Source organism: Periophthalmus magnuspinnatus, chromosome 20 (assembly GCF_009829125.3).
Source record: "Periophthalmus magnuspinnatus isolate fPerMag1 chromosome 20, fPerMag1.2.pri, whole genome shotgun sequence".
Lineage (NCBI taxonomy): Eukaryota > Metazoa > Chordata > Actinopteri > Gobiiformes > Gobiidae > Periophthalmus > Periophthalmus magnuspinnatus.
Window position 1 is genome coordinate 23,680,245 of NC_047145.1, and position 14,544 is coordinate 23,694,788.

Below are 14,544 nucleotides of genomic sequence, written 5' to 3' on the forward strand. Positions count from 1 at the left end.
GAAACATCTTAGGACGCACTTTAAGACATATCTTAGGATGTATGTTAGGACACATGTTAGGACACATGTTAGGACACATGTTAGGACACATGTCATAGACTAAGCCAAAACTAAATCAAAACTAAACCAAGTCCAGTTCAGGTCTGAGCACGGTCTTTCTCAAAGCTAAGCCAGGAATAAACATTTTTTCTCATGAGTAAACCAGTATTAACCCAAGACTAAAGCAGGTCTTTATCAGGACTAAATCATGACTGAACCAGGACTAAACCTGGACTAAACCTGGGCTAAACCAGGACAAAACCATGACTAAACTAGGACTAAACCAGGACTAAACCAGAACTAAACCAGGACTAAACCAGGACTAAACCAGGACTAAACCAGGACTAAACCAGGACTAAACCTGGGCTAAACCAGGACAAAACCATGACTAAACTAGGACTAAACCAGGACTAAACCAGGACTAAACCAGAACTAAACCAGATCTAAACCAGGACTAAACCAGGACTAAACCAGGACTAAACCAGGACTAAACCAGGACTAAACCAGAACCAAACCCGTTTTTTTCTCAGAACTAAACTCGGTCTTTCTCAAAACTAAAGCCAGTCTTTCTCAGGACTAAACCAGGACTAAACCCGGTCTTTCTGAGGTCTGTTCTGTGGTGAGGTGTGCAGAGAGTTTTAATGGAAAAGCCCTGAGGCGTCTCTCTGCACTGCTTCAGGACACATGCATTATGGATCAGACCTCAAAACCAGTTACAATCCACCTGGAACCCACTCAGACCCCTCAAAACCGATTACAATCCACCTGGTACCTTCTTATAATCTATCCAGACAGTCTAAAGACACTTAAATCTCTTTAATATGGTTGAGATAGGGATTAAAACCTGGTTGGCACACTTGCAAGTAAAACTGGTCTAAACCAGGTCCCAGCCCTGTCAGACCCCCTTGTAGTCTGGTTATGATACTCAAACCCCTCCTGTGGTCCGGTTATGATCTATCTTGTACTGCTCCTTGTACTGCTCCTTACTGCTCCTCCTCATCTGGAGCTAGACCATGTCTAAGCCAGGTTCCAGCCCCCTCAGATCCCCTGTAGTTCTGTTACAATTTCCAGACCCACCTCGCACTTGAAGCCATAGCCCTTCGTACAGATCATTTGGAGTTAACCAGGTCTAAACCAGATCCCATCCCCCTCAGACGCTCTCAGACTTCCCTGTGGTTTGGTTATGATCCTCAAACCCCTCCTGTGGTCCAGTTATGATTTACCTTGTACTGCTCCTTGAAGTTGTAGCCCTCTGCACACTTCATCTGGAGCTAAACCAAGTCTAAAACAGGTCTCTCCCCCAGACCCTCTCAGACCCCGCTTTAGTCTAGTTAGAATCCTTGTTGAGTCTCACCTCGTACTCCTCCTTGAAGCCATAGCCCTCTGCACACTTCATCTGCGTGATGTGCTGCAGCAGATCAGCCACACGGATCGCTGGGTGGATAGTCCCGGTCTGGTACAGGGTCTGGTCCTGGTCTCTCTGTTTGTAATGAGCCTGGACCAAGGACGAGGTCTCACTCTGAGTGTGAGAGTCATCTGCAAGAGAAAAAACAGGTCTAAACCAGGTCTAAACCAGGTTTGAACCAGGACTGAACCAGGTCTGAACCAGGTCTGAACCAGGTCTGAACCAGGACTGAACCAGGTCTGAACCAGGACTAAACCAAGACTGAACCAAGTCTGAACCAGGTCTGATTCTGATTGCTCACATGGATGCCGAGCTAAGATGGCACCCCCTGTGTGTCGTTTGGATTAGATTCTGCCATGTTTGTAGACATGAAAATGAAAAGAAGACATTCCTCAATTTGAGTCATTTGCTGAATTTGCGTCAGTGGTTAGCTTGACTTTATTTTCATGATTTTACTCCAGAAACAGTTCAAATGTTCTCTGTCAGCTGAAACCATCAACTGTATAAAGAAATGGACGAAGTGAGTGCAACGTCACCCACCGCTCATCGACGTAAGCAGTGATAGCAGCTAATCTAGGGCCCAGTTCCATACTTGGAATTCCAACGGGAAGTATCATAGCAACCAAAAAGCCAATCCAGAGTGAAGCTGTTGAAGGTAACGTCCCACACTGCTGGTTTAGCAGGGCACGGGCACTTAGCAACGCTGTCAATCAAATTCATTGCCAAAGCTAGTAGGAGCAACTTCGGTGAAAGAAGGCAGCTGATTGGTCTGTAATTAATGTTCATATCTTAATTTAGCAACAAAATATTGAAATAAAAGCCCCATAGACAGCATGATAGCCTGCATGTTGTTTGTCTGTGAATGTGTCGTAGTAAATGACAAATGTTTGTGTGTTTGTGCAGAAGCATCTACTCATATCCATTTTTGACACAAATTCAGCTCTGGCTAAAATTGGGAAATGACAAAGTCTAAATTAGCTGCTGCATCTGTGACCTTTGACACGGGATTCAAAATGGCCGACTATTCATGACCCTGAGATTTGGACTCAGGTTTGGATCACATGACCCCAGCCTAAGCTCGGACACATCCATGGAATCAATACAATGAGACACATTTAAACATTTTCAAAACATATTTAAAATAAAAATATGTTTACAATGACACAGCACAGATGAATGGTCACATGACACAGCACATGACACAGGATGGACAACGCCTCCTTTTCACACTGACACTTTATACAACAGTGACTAAACCAAACCAAGACTAAACCAGGACTAAAACTGGACTAAACCAGAACTAAAACTGGACAAAAAACAGACTAAACCAGACTAAACCATCTTAAACCAGGACTAAAACAAGACTTAAGCCAGGACTTAAGCCAGGACTTAAACCAGGACTAAACCAGCAATTAAATACGTCTAAACCAGTACTAGACCAGGGCTAACCCAGATCTAAACCAAGACTCTGGGGCCTGTGTGAAAAGGAGTCTTGAATCAAACCTTGTCTTTGACCTGACTCTGATCCTGTGTTCTGATTGGCTGACACTTTCCCGCCAAACTCATGGGATGGCGCCAAAATTAAAACAACAAAAACAAACAAACAAGATGGAGGACGAGTGTGGACCAATCAGAGCGAGGCATGCGCAGGTGTGACACAGACCCCACCCCCACTTACCATTTATGGGCACTTTACCGAGAAACAACAAAAGAAGAAGAAAAAAGGAGACAGGAAATAAGCAACAACTCTGAAGCATCATCAAAACCTGCGCTAAGGTGGCTAGGCTAATGTGGCTAGGCTAAGGCGACTAAACTAAGTCGGCTAGGCTAAGACGGCTAGGCTGAGGTGACTACACTAAGACGCTAAGGCTAACTGAACTGAGCCCTGAGGAGAGACGGATCAGGCAAGTTTCATAGAGAGAGGTAGTGCTATGGATCAGGCAGGTTTTACACAGGAGGACACTGTTACAGATCAGGCAGGACTCAAACACACTCTCCACAATTTAAAGATGGGAGAGTCTAAATCTGTCACATTGGATTAAAATGGGTTTTTTTAGCGCTGAAAAGAGAGGAGAGGATCAGGCAGGTTTTAAACAGGATAGTGCTACGGATCAGGCAGAGTTTCATTCATAAAATCTTCAGCAGGTTTGGGAAGATGGAGAGTTTGAGACGGCAGGAGTGGGACTGAAAAGACTCTAGTTTAAACACACACTAAATAAAAGAAAATAGTATTTTCTTGTTTTATGAAATGATAATAAAATAATCAGATTTCAGTACTGCACAGTGGGTTTTAGCCAAAACTTTCAGGATGTTTTTTTTTTTTGCCTCTTATGTTGTTGTCCCAGGTTTAATTTTGGTTCTGGGTTTGTTCCTGTGTTTTTCTCTGTTCCTCTGTGTGTGTGAAAGAGTGAAGAGAGGAGGAGGGGAAGAAGAGAATGAGGAGAGGAAGAGGAAGAGGAGCGTTCTCTCTCTCTCTTAGTGCAGAGGCGAGTGTTAGTGGAGGCGCCTAATAATCTCTTTAATTTATTCTTTTACTTTAAAAACACTTTTTTCCCCGTTTTCGGCGTTTCACAGACGAGACACGACGCTGATGTGATGTGGATGAAGGAGGCCCATCACAAAAATAAAGTTAGCAACAAAAATTTAAGTAAACACAATGCAAAAAAACAAGAAGAAGGTTTAAATAAAATTTATAAATGTTAAATAATAAAAATACATTAATAAAGCTAAAATAAGATAAAATAAAACTATAATAAATGAAAGTAACAGAATAAAAGCCAGAGCGAAAAGCAGCAGACGATGAATGAAGCGGATCTCTCCATCTCTGTCCCTACTTCCTGTCCACTTCCTGTTTACGCCTGTCTACTTCCTGTCTGAGAGGAAACAGAAGGAGAAGAGTCTCACCTAAAATGGCCGTCGGGACGAAAGGGTCTGCGCCGAGTGAAAAGAGGAGAGAAAAGTACAGTTAGAATCAACTTCACTTTACAATCAGTTTTATAGTTTCAACTGGGTCCAAACACAAAATATGACTTTAGAAGATTTAAACAGAAATAACGCACACATAACACACTCACAAGTCACTCTCACAACACACCTCACTTGTGTCCTACCCACAGACTGTATAAGAGGGAGTGTGACATCACCCACGGCGTCCAGATCTAGCCAGATGAAGCTCATTGACGCTAGCAGTTATGGGGGCTAATTTGGAGCCGAGTTGCACATTTGGAATTCTCGACTTCAAGTATCATAGCAACCAAAGAGCCAATCCGGAGTGAGGCTGTTCAAGATAACACCCCTTTCTTTCCCACGTCCTCCTAAACCAGCGGTGCGGGCGCTTAGCAACGCTGTCAATCAAACCTGTTGCTAAAGCTAGTGTTAGGCTAAGTGATTGTGCTTAGCTATTTCATATAACTACTGCTATAGTTGATTTTTGTACCAAAGTTGTGTGAAGATGAGCACTGAGATCACAGCTGTGGGACTCGTGGATATATGTCAAGACAAGTACATGATATTACAATCTATCTAATGGCAAGATAACTAAATAGGACAAGAACTCCTGATAGGGATGATGTCATGTTCCCCAGACACACCCCGGGAGGATGCTCGTCGCAGTCTGATTGGACTGTGCAACATGCCAAGAGGCGTGGTCAGTCTAAAAAGTCTAAAACCACTGTAGCCTCCCACTGTAGTGTGCGTATAAAACTTATTATATAGGCGTAAACAGGTAGTCTGACTCCTTGTACAAGTATTGCTCAAGTATTTAATTAAGTAAATGGACTTTATTTCTGTTTTGAGAGTATTCTTTATCTAAGCAGAAAATAATGAACACAAGAGGCAAAGGCTGTTTTCCTTGACACTAAATGGAGTGACCTCGGGGAAAGAAGGCACCTGATTTGTCTGTTACTATCTGTTAATATTTTGATTTACAGACAAAATTGTGAAATAAAAAACCCAGGATCATGTAGTGTGGGTTAAAACCAACATTTTTAGAATGACAAGTCTGACAGCAGCAGTTACAGAGAGAGGGGTGATGGATTTTTAATAGAAAGTGAATTGGAGTCAGATTCACTAGAGCAGAAGTGCGCCCATGCTCACCTCCTGTTTGGAATGTGGCATTTAGCAGGTTAACTATGTCCATTTATATATACAGTCCTACCTCCTTAGCTGTGTCCTACCTCCTTGCCTCCTAACTTCCTCACCTTCCTCTTTCCTACCTCCTTACTTGTCTCCATATCTCCTTGTCTCCTATCTCCTAACCCTTAGTCTCTTTGTCTCCTTATCACTTAACTCCTCTTCTCCTACCTCCTCCAATCTCTCCTTGTCTCCTCCCCTGTCTCCAACTTCCTTATGTCTTTGTGTCCTCCCCTGTCTCCTCCTCTCCTATCTCCTCACTTTCCTCCTACCTTCTTGTCTCCTGTCTCCTCCTCTCCTCACTTGTCTCCTGTCTCCTTGTATCGATGTTTCCTCTAGTAAAAGAAAAATATAAAATCTGTCAACTGGACAAAACGTTGTAAGAGTGAAAAAGTTTCGCTCCAAACTGCTTCTTCGGTTCTGGTTTGGATGAGCAGTGAAATATCTTCACTCCTACAACTTTTTGTTAAGTTGACAGATTTTATATTTTTTCTTTTACTGTGGAGACTGAGGGATTACACAGACATATGTCTCCTCTCTCGTCTCCTGTCTCCTGCTCTCCTCTCCTGCCTCATTCTTTCATCAATGCCTCCTTATCTCCCTCCTTCTCTCTTTACCCGTCTCCTCCTCTACCTCCTCACTTGTCTCCTATCTCCTCCTCTCCTCTCCTGTCTCCTCCTCTCCTACCTCCGAGCTCCTTGTCTCTGCTCTGCTTGCCTCCTTCCACCTTTATCCTTGTCTCCTCACTTGTCTCTTCACTTGCTGCCTTGTCGCTTCACTTAACTCCTCACTTGCCTCCTTGCCTCCTCTCTTTTCCCCTTGTCTCCTCACTTGTCTCCTCACTTGTTTCCCCACTTGTCTCCTCACTTGCCTCCTTGTCCCCTTACTTTCCTCCTCATCACCTCACTTGTCTCCTCACTTGCCTCCTCATTTTCCTCCTTGTCCCATCACTTTCCTACTCACTTTCCTCCTTGTTTCCTCAATTGCCTCCTCATTTCTTCACTTGGCTCCTCATTTCCTCACTTGCCTCCTCACTTTCCTCCTTGTCATCTCACTTGCCTCCTTGCCTCCTCAATTGCCCCCTTGTCTCCTCACTTGTCTCCTTGTCCCCTCACTTTCCTCCTCATCTCCTCACTTCCCTCCTCACTTGTCTCCTCACTTTCCTCCTTGTCCCCTCACTTTCCTCCTTGTCTCCTCACTTTCCTCCTTGTCTCCTCACTTTCCTCCTTGTCTCCTCACTTTCCTCCTTGTCTCCTCACTTGTCTCCTTGTCCCCTCACTTGACTCCTCACTTGCCTCCTTGCCTCCTCACTTGCCCCCTCATCACCTCACTTGTCTCCTCACTTGCCTGCTCACTTGCCTCCTCACCTCCCTCCTCATTTTCCTTCTTGTCCCTTCACTTTCCTGCTCACTTTCTTCCTTGTCTCCTCACTTGCCTCCTCATCTCCTCACTTGCCTCCTCATTTCCTCACTTGCCTCCTCACTTTCCACCTTGTCTCCTTTTCTCCTCACCTGTGTAGTAGGAGTTGGGGATGGAGCTCATGGTGTTGGACTTCAGAGTGAAAGATGAAGGAGACGAAAGGCCTGAAAGAGGAAAAAATAATTAAGTTTTAAGTCAGGTTTAAACTAAAATACGACAACTGAAGTCCTCTTATACATGGAGGTATGCACTGACTATTCTCTAATCTATGTTATAACGTAGTTTCCTTATCACAAACATGTTTCATTCACATGTTTAACACACAACCCTGCACATTTAGGCTGAGTGATGTGTTTCTAAAGTCAATACACCTTCACTAGAATCACATGGATATTTACAGCCCTGGAATCCCAAACACGACTCCAGGTCTGTTTTGATGCGCTAACAGCATTATAACATGGCTTAAAGCTCACAAGAGTCAATTGTGTGTAATATAGGCCCTTTAATCAAGTGGGTGGTCTCCTCTCCTCGTCTCCTACTCTCTCGTTTCCTACTTCCTTCCCCCTCGTTTCCTCGTTCTGAATATTCTTCCGTTCTTTTCTACTTTTCAGGTTTTTTTTATGGAGAGCTGTAAACTGGAGCAGGAGCCCGAGGCAAGGTCAACCCCCTCCTCCTCTCCTCCTCCCCCTCTCTTTCTCTCTTTCTCTCATCTCTCTATCTCTCCTTCATCTTTCCATCTTTTTCCTCCGGTTTCTTCTCTCTCGTTTGTCTCGTGGCAGTTTTGCTGTTGCTCACTTCACCTTCAAACTTCAATCTCAATAATCCTCAAAATCTGACGCAGCGCCACAGAAAAACTGAGAAATATGAAATAATGATAAATGTACAACTCCTCTACATCCTCTGACCCTCTCTTCTCCTCTGCTCCTCTGACCCTCTTCTCGGCAACCTCTGCTTTAGTATTTGCAGCAGTAGTAGTAGTAGTAGTAGTAATATTTGCAGTACCTCTCCCGTTGAGCGTGTGTCCTTCACTGCTGGTGGTGGGGAGTGTGTGCGAGCTGTTCACCATCAGGGTCATCTCTTGTCTGGAGCTCAGTGTTTCTTTTCTCTTCTGAGACAGTTTCCTGAAACAGAAAACCACTTTATCTGTAGAAGGTGCAACAACAAAAATATACAAATATTAAAGTGCTCATATCACACTATTCTCATTCACACATGTTTAACACACAAATCCTGCATATTTAGAGTACTTAACAAAAAACACTCTGTTCCACCTTGTCATGTCATCTGGTAATACAGGAAGTGCTTCAGTGTGTTTTTTTAACTCTACACATCTTCACTAGAATCATTTGGATCATTTCAACCCTGGAATTGCAAATCTCTGTTGAACTAAAGGTAAATCGAAGATGCTAATGTGAAAATTACACTGCACTTCATGACATCACAAGGTGGAACAGAGCATTTGAGCTTTGGAAATGTAGACAGACTAATAATAAAGATTTACTCAAACACGTGTGAATGAAACAAAACACAACTCCATGTCCATGTGTAATATCGGACCTTTAATATTTAAAACCTGATTATGTATCAGACAGTAGAACATGTCGTTCTCCCTGATGGAGCAGAGACAGTGTTCTCTCTCATTCTCCAAAAGTCAAGTCCACAAATGTTTTCTGGATCGTTTCCATAGTGACTGCTTTATTCTCCTGGAGCCTCACATCACATTTGTGGATTTTCAGTGTTTCTCCTTCAAACTTCACTGTCCATTACAATCAAAATCACACTGTCAACAAGGGGTCTAAACCAGGACTAAACCAGGACTAGACCAGGACTAAAGCAAGACTGAACAAGGTCTAAATCAGGACTGAACCAGGACTGAACCAGGACTGTACCAGGACTCAACCATTCACTCTGGGTGAATTCTAGCACCCCCACAGATTGGTCTCAGAGTCCAGGTCTCAGGTCTGAGTGTGGACTTCAATCTTGGTCTGGACTTGGATCCTGGTCAGGTTTAATGAGGCGCACTAAAGTCTGGTCTCTAAAGTTTAATTAATACCATAAATTTTCCCAAAGTTCAACTCTTTACATCAGAACCACGGCATTATAAAAGCTGTCCTTCAGAAGACCGCTGAGAGAACTGGGATAGTCCAGTATTAGGCCTGGTTCAGTTCTGGTCTATTGCTGATTTAGTCCTAGATCAGGTTCAATGCCGCTGTAGTCCCAGTTTAGTCCTGGATCAGTCCTCCTTTAGCCCTGGTTTACTTTTGATTCAGTCTTCATTTAATTCTGTTTTATTACTGTTATAATCCCCGTTTAGTCTTTGTTTAGTCCTGGTTTAGTCCTGGTTCAGACCTGGTTTAGTCCTGGTTCACTCCTGGTCTAGTTGTGGTTTAGATCTGGTTCAGCCCTGGTTCAGTCTTGGTCTAGTCCTGGTTCAGTCCTGGTCTAGTCCTGATTCAGTCCTGGTTCAGTCCTGGTCTAGTCCTGGTTCAGTCCTGGTCTAGTCCTGGTTCAGTCCTGGTCTAGTCCTGGTTCAGTCCTGGTTCAGTCCTGGTTCAGTCCTGGTTCAGTCCTGGTTCAGTCCTGGTTCAGTCCTGGTCTAATCCTGGTCTAGTCCTGGTTCAGTCCTGGTTCAGTCCTGGTTCAGTCCTGGTCTAGTCCTGGTTCAGTCCTGGTTCAGTCCTGGTTCAGTCCTGGTCTAGTCCTGGTTCAGTCCTGGTCTAGTCCTGGTTCAGTCCTGGTTCAGTCCTGGTTCAGTCCTGGTTCAGTCCTGGTCTAGTCCTGGTTCAGTCCTGGTCTAGTCCTGGTCTAGTCCTGGTTCAGTCCTGGTCTAGTCCTGGTTCAGCCCTGGTTCAGTCCTGGTTCAGTCCTGGTCTAGTCCTGGTTCAGTCTGTGGGTGGCTGAGTTTTTTCTCAGATTTCCTTTGGTGTTTTTCTGAGGGTCCATTAAAAGCTGCGAGCGTTTTTCAGCCTTTGAAAAACATCCATTTGTCGAACTGAACATGAACACAGCGCCGCGAGTTTAACCCTGACCCTGAACGCACCGCAGGTAAAAATACACAGCCTCTACTCCAGAGACCAGGACTAAACCAGGACTAAAGCAGGACTAGAACAGGACTAGATCAGGACTAAGCCAGGACTAAATCAGGACTAAATCAGGACTAAATCAGGACTAGACCAGGACTAGACCAGGACTGGACCAGGACTAAACCAGGACTGAACCAGGACTAAACCAGGACTAGACCAGGACTAAATCAGGACTAGACCAGGACTGAACCAGGATTAAACCAGGACTAAACCAGGACTAAACCAGGACTGAACAGGACTAAACCAGATCTGCATCAGGACTAAACCAGGACTACATTAGGACTAAAGCAGGGCTATAACAGGTCTAAACCAGAAGTAAACCAGGACAAAAATCACAGTTTTGGTGCGTGACTCTGCTGTGTCCTGGAGCAAGACACTTTCCCCTCCCCCCGTGTGAGTGTTTGTGTGCCACAGCTGCCCTGGGGCAGACTGATGGAGAAGTGGAGCAGAGTCTCTTTCTCTCAGTGTCTGTGATAGAGTATCAGGATATATACAGTACTACAGTTCTACAGTACTACAGTATATATGTGCTAAAGATCTGTGGTTGCCTGCCTGGATACTGGGCAAGAGGACCTAGCTGGACCATTCTCCAGATCTGAGCCACGATACTTCTTGGAGGGCTAACCACTCTGCTGCAGCACCGTATTTAGAGTGAGCATGTGTGTAGTATTTGTAGTGTCATATTTATAGTCTTTAGTTTTCAGAGCTGGTGTTTGAGGCCTGAGGAAACAGAGCAGAGCAGAGAAGATGAGACGATCCAGTTTAATCTGAAGCTCTCAAACCTAATCTGCTCTTTGTGAGCCTGACAGAGGGGGCGCTGCAGCTCACACACGCACAAAGGAACGATTAGCCACAACTAACGAGCCTCAGCGCCCCAGTGCACCCTGTGTGTGTGTGGGGTGGGGGGCTGACAGAAAGAGGGAGGCTGACAGAGGGAGGGGGGCGTCGGGGCAGTGAGCGCAGCTTAGGGGGTGTTTAGAGAAGAAAGAGCATCGGACCAACAGCACAGAGCGTCTGTGTTTGTGTGTGTGTGTGTGTGTGTGTGTGTGTGTGTGTGTGTGTGTGTGTGTGGGAGCATGCATGTGAGCGCGCACGTGTATGATTAAAATGTAAATGATCGTTTCAGCGTCTTTTATTCAAACATTAAAAATACATCAAAATTAACTGACAGCAAACTAACTACAACTACAATGTTATACACATGGGTCTAACCAGGGATTAAACTGGGTCTAAACCAGGACTGAATGAGGACTAAACCAGGACTGAACCAGGTCTAAACCAGGTCTGAACCAGGTCTAAACCAGGACTGAACCAGGTCTAAACCAGGTCTAAACCAGGTCTGAACAAGGTCTAAAACAGGACTGAACAAGGTCTAAACCAGGACTGAATGAGGACTAAACCAGGTCTGAAATAGGTCTAAACCAGATCTAAACCAGGACTGAACCAGGTCTAAACCAGGTCTGAACCAGGTCTAACCCAGGACTGAACCAGGTCTAAACCAGGTCTAAACCAGGTCTAAATCAGGTCTAAACAGGGTCTAACCAGGGACCGAGCCAGGACTAAAGCAGAAATAAAGAGAGACCCCAGACACAGATGTATTTTGTCAGATTGAAGAGTTTAATGAGCCACTCTTGTGCAGCTGCATTTTCTATAAAGAACTTCCAACCCCCCAAAAGTCCTGGTTTAGTCCCTGTTTAGATCTGGTTTAGTCCTGGTTTAGTCCTGGTTTAGTCCTGGTTTAGTCATGGTTTAGTCCTGGTTTAGTCCTGGTTTAGTCCTGGTTCAGTCCTGGTTCAGTCCTGGTTCAGTCCTGGTTCAGTCCTGGTTCAGTCCTGGTTAGTTTTGTTTATTTCAGGCTTTATAGCTAAGTGCTTGTGAGATTGTTGACAGTTTCACATTTTAATGGCCCTATGATGTGGTGCGTGTGCACGTGTGGGTGCGTGTTCACGTGTGGGTGCGTGTGCACGTGTGGGTGCGTGTGCACGTGTGGGTGCGTGTGCGTGTGTGGGCAAGCACATGTGTGCGTGTGTGTGAGAGAATGTGCACGTGTGATGTCAGGTCCAGTATTTGTCCTCATTAGTGACTTTTTGATGCAGTATTTGTAGTAGTAGTAGTAGTAGTAGTGGTACTAGTGCAGTAATGAGGCTATTATATACATATGGTGACGGTCACATATAAATGATTCAGGAGCAGTAGTAGTAGCAGTAGAAGTAGCAGTAGTATAATTACGAGTAGCAGCACTTGTAGTAAAAGTAGCAGCAGTAGTAGTAGTATTAGTAGTAGAAATAGTATTATTAGTAGTAGCAGTAGTAGTCATAATAGAAGTAGCATTAGTAGTAGTAGTGTTAAAATACATTCTGTTGTTGAGTCTCATGTTTCTTTTGTTCAGAATCTGTTTTTGATCACAAAACGACTTGACTGTGTGTATAAAACATAAAAGTACAATTAGTAAACCCACCCTCCCCTTTAAGATTAGGAGCAGTAGTAATAGTGCGATATCTGCGGTAGTATATGCAGTAGTTTTCAGGTTATATGATGGTGAAATATTTGTACATAAATAAAAGTACATGTGATGTCTCATATAAATGTTTGGTGACAGAAGTGTGTGTGCGTGTGTATGTGTTGGGGTGTGTGTGCGTGTGTATGTGTTTATGTGTGTGTGTGATGTGCATGTAAAAAGGGAGTGTGTACTTTGTGTGTACTCTGTGTGTACTTTTTAAAGAGGGAGAGAGCAGGAGATGAAGGGATGAGATGAAAGAGCGTTTATTGTGCCTCGGGCTAAAGGCTCCGGGCTGTGAGGGCGTGCACGTGGAGCAGGAGCGTGCACGTGGGAGCAGGGGCGTGCATGTGTGTGTGTGTGTGTGTTACAGATGAGAGCCGTTAAATGTCTCATTAAACTCTCAGACACTGATTGGACTTTTGTTCCTTAGTCACTCGTTTCCTCTCCTCCTCTAACCTCTCTCTCTCCTCCCCCTCTTTCCTCTTCTCTATACAGGAGCACATCTCTATCTCTCTCCCTCCAATCGCTCATTTCTCCTCCTTCTCTCACGTACTCTGTCTCTCCCATCTCTCCTCCGCCCTCTCTCTCCTCTTCTCTCCCTCTTCCCTCTCTCTCACAGCCTGTATCTCTCTCCCCCTCTCTCTTTTCCTTCCCCTCTCTCTTTTCATGAATCTCTCCTCTCCCCTACTCTCTCTCTCCGTGTATCTCTCCCTCCCCCTCTCTGTGCCCCCGCCCCCCGTCTCTGCTCTCCCTCACACAGACGCGGCGTGTATCTCAAAGCAGAGCAGAGTTCTTTTAAGTCTTTTATGAAAAACATCGAAGGATTTTCAGATTTTTTCTAAACGTTTTAAAGCCTCAAAAACACCATTATCCACTCTCCCTCACGAAGGGTTTAGACCGGTTATAGACCTGGATTACATCTGGTATAGTCCTGCTGTAGGCCTGTTACAGTCCTGGTTAAGTCTGTTTTAGACCTGGTTTAGTCCTGGTTTAGACCTGGTTTAGTCCTGGTTTAGACCTGGTTTAGACCTGGTTTAGTCCTGGTTTAGACCTGGTTTAGTCCTGGTTTAGACCTGGTTTAGTCCTGGTTTAGTCCTGTTTAGTCCTGGCTCAGTGTGAGTTCACCCTTGTCCTTATTGGATCCTGGTTTGAGCCCAGATAAATCCAGAAGTAGTCCTATTCTAGTCCTAGTTTAGTCCTGGTCTATTACTGATTAGTAATGGTTTAATCGGGGATTATTTCAAAATTTAATTTTAATTTAGTCCTAATTTCAATGTGGTTTATGTACAAGTGTGAATGCACTCTAAGTCCAGGTTTAGCCTTGGTTTACTCCTGTTTTAGTCCATGTTCAGTCCTGGTTCAGTCCTGGTTTAGTCCTGGTTTAGTCCTGGGTCAGTCCTGGCTCAGTCCTGCTCCAATCCCTCTCCAGTCCCATGATACATGTAAATGATTGCAGGATAGGGCCATACCTCTTGTTCATGAGCAGCACCACTCCGAGGGAGATGATGATGAAGAGGAGGACGGCAGCGATGGCTCCGGCGATCTTCACTGTGTGGTCAGAGGGCGTCTCGTGCTCGGGCTCTGGTCTGCGGGTCACTGCTCCTGCAAAACATCAGCCCCTGTGTGAGGGAGGGCATCTGACACACAGGAAGGGCATCTGACACGGGGGGATACAGAGTGTTGCTCCTGGTTTAGGAACATCATGATCATTATGTAAAGGTACAGTGTGTGACTTTTTGGAGGCACGTCTCCATGGAAATAGAAAGTTCAAGCCATACTACGGAACATTCTCCAAGGAGATAGAGATGTTTTTTGCCACACTGTGGAAGGTCACAGCCACAGGGGCAACATTTCTATGGAAACAAGCAGGAGGAGACCCTCCTCCAGGCCAAATAAGAGTCAGGTCTATGGAGAGGCAAGCCCAGAGTCAGGTCTATGGAGCCCACTCACAGTATGGATGCATGTTT

General features: G+C 44.8%; 1 protein-coding gene across 2 annotated transcripts in view; it reads right to left on the reverse strand.

Moving 5' to 3' along the window:
* LOC117388029 (receptor-type tyrosine-protein phosphatase mu-like) overlaps positions 1-14,544 on the reverse strand; it is a 107,901-nt gene that overhangs the window by 18,581 nt on the left and 74,776 nt on the right. For both annotated transcript variants that reach the window (XM_055230174.1, XM_055230173.1), the window contains 5 exons: positions 14,047-14,179; positions 7,997-8,115; positions 7,087-7,158; positions 4,349-4,375; positions 1,394-1,575 (listed from right to left, as the gene is read on the reverse strand). In XM_055230174.1, the coding sequence (XP_055086149.1) occupies positions 1,394-1,575; positions 4,349-4,375; positions 7,087-7,158; positions 7,997-8,115; positions 14,047-14,179 (533 nt within the window). The remainder of the gene's footprint in view (positions 1-1,393; positions 1,576-4,348; positions 4,376-7,086; positions 7,159-7,996; positions 8,116-14,046; positions 14,180-14,544) is intronic.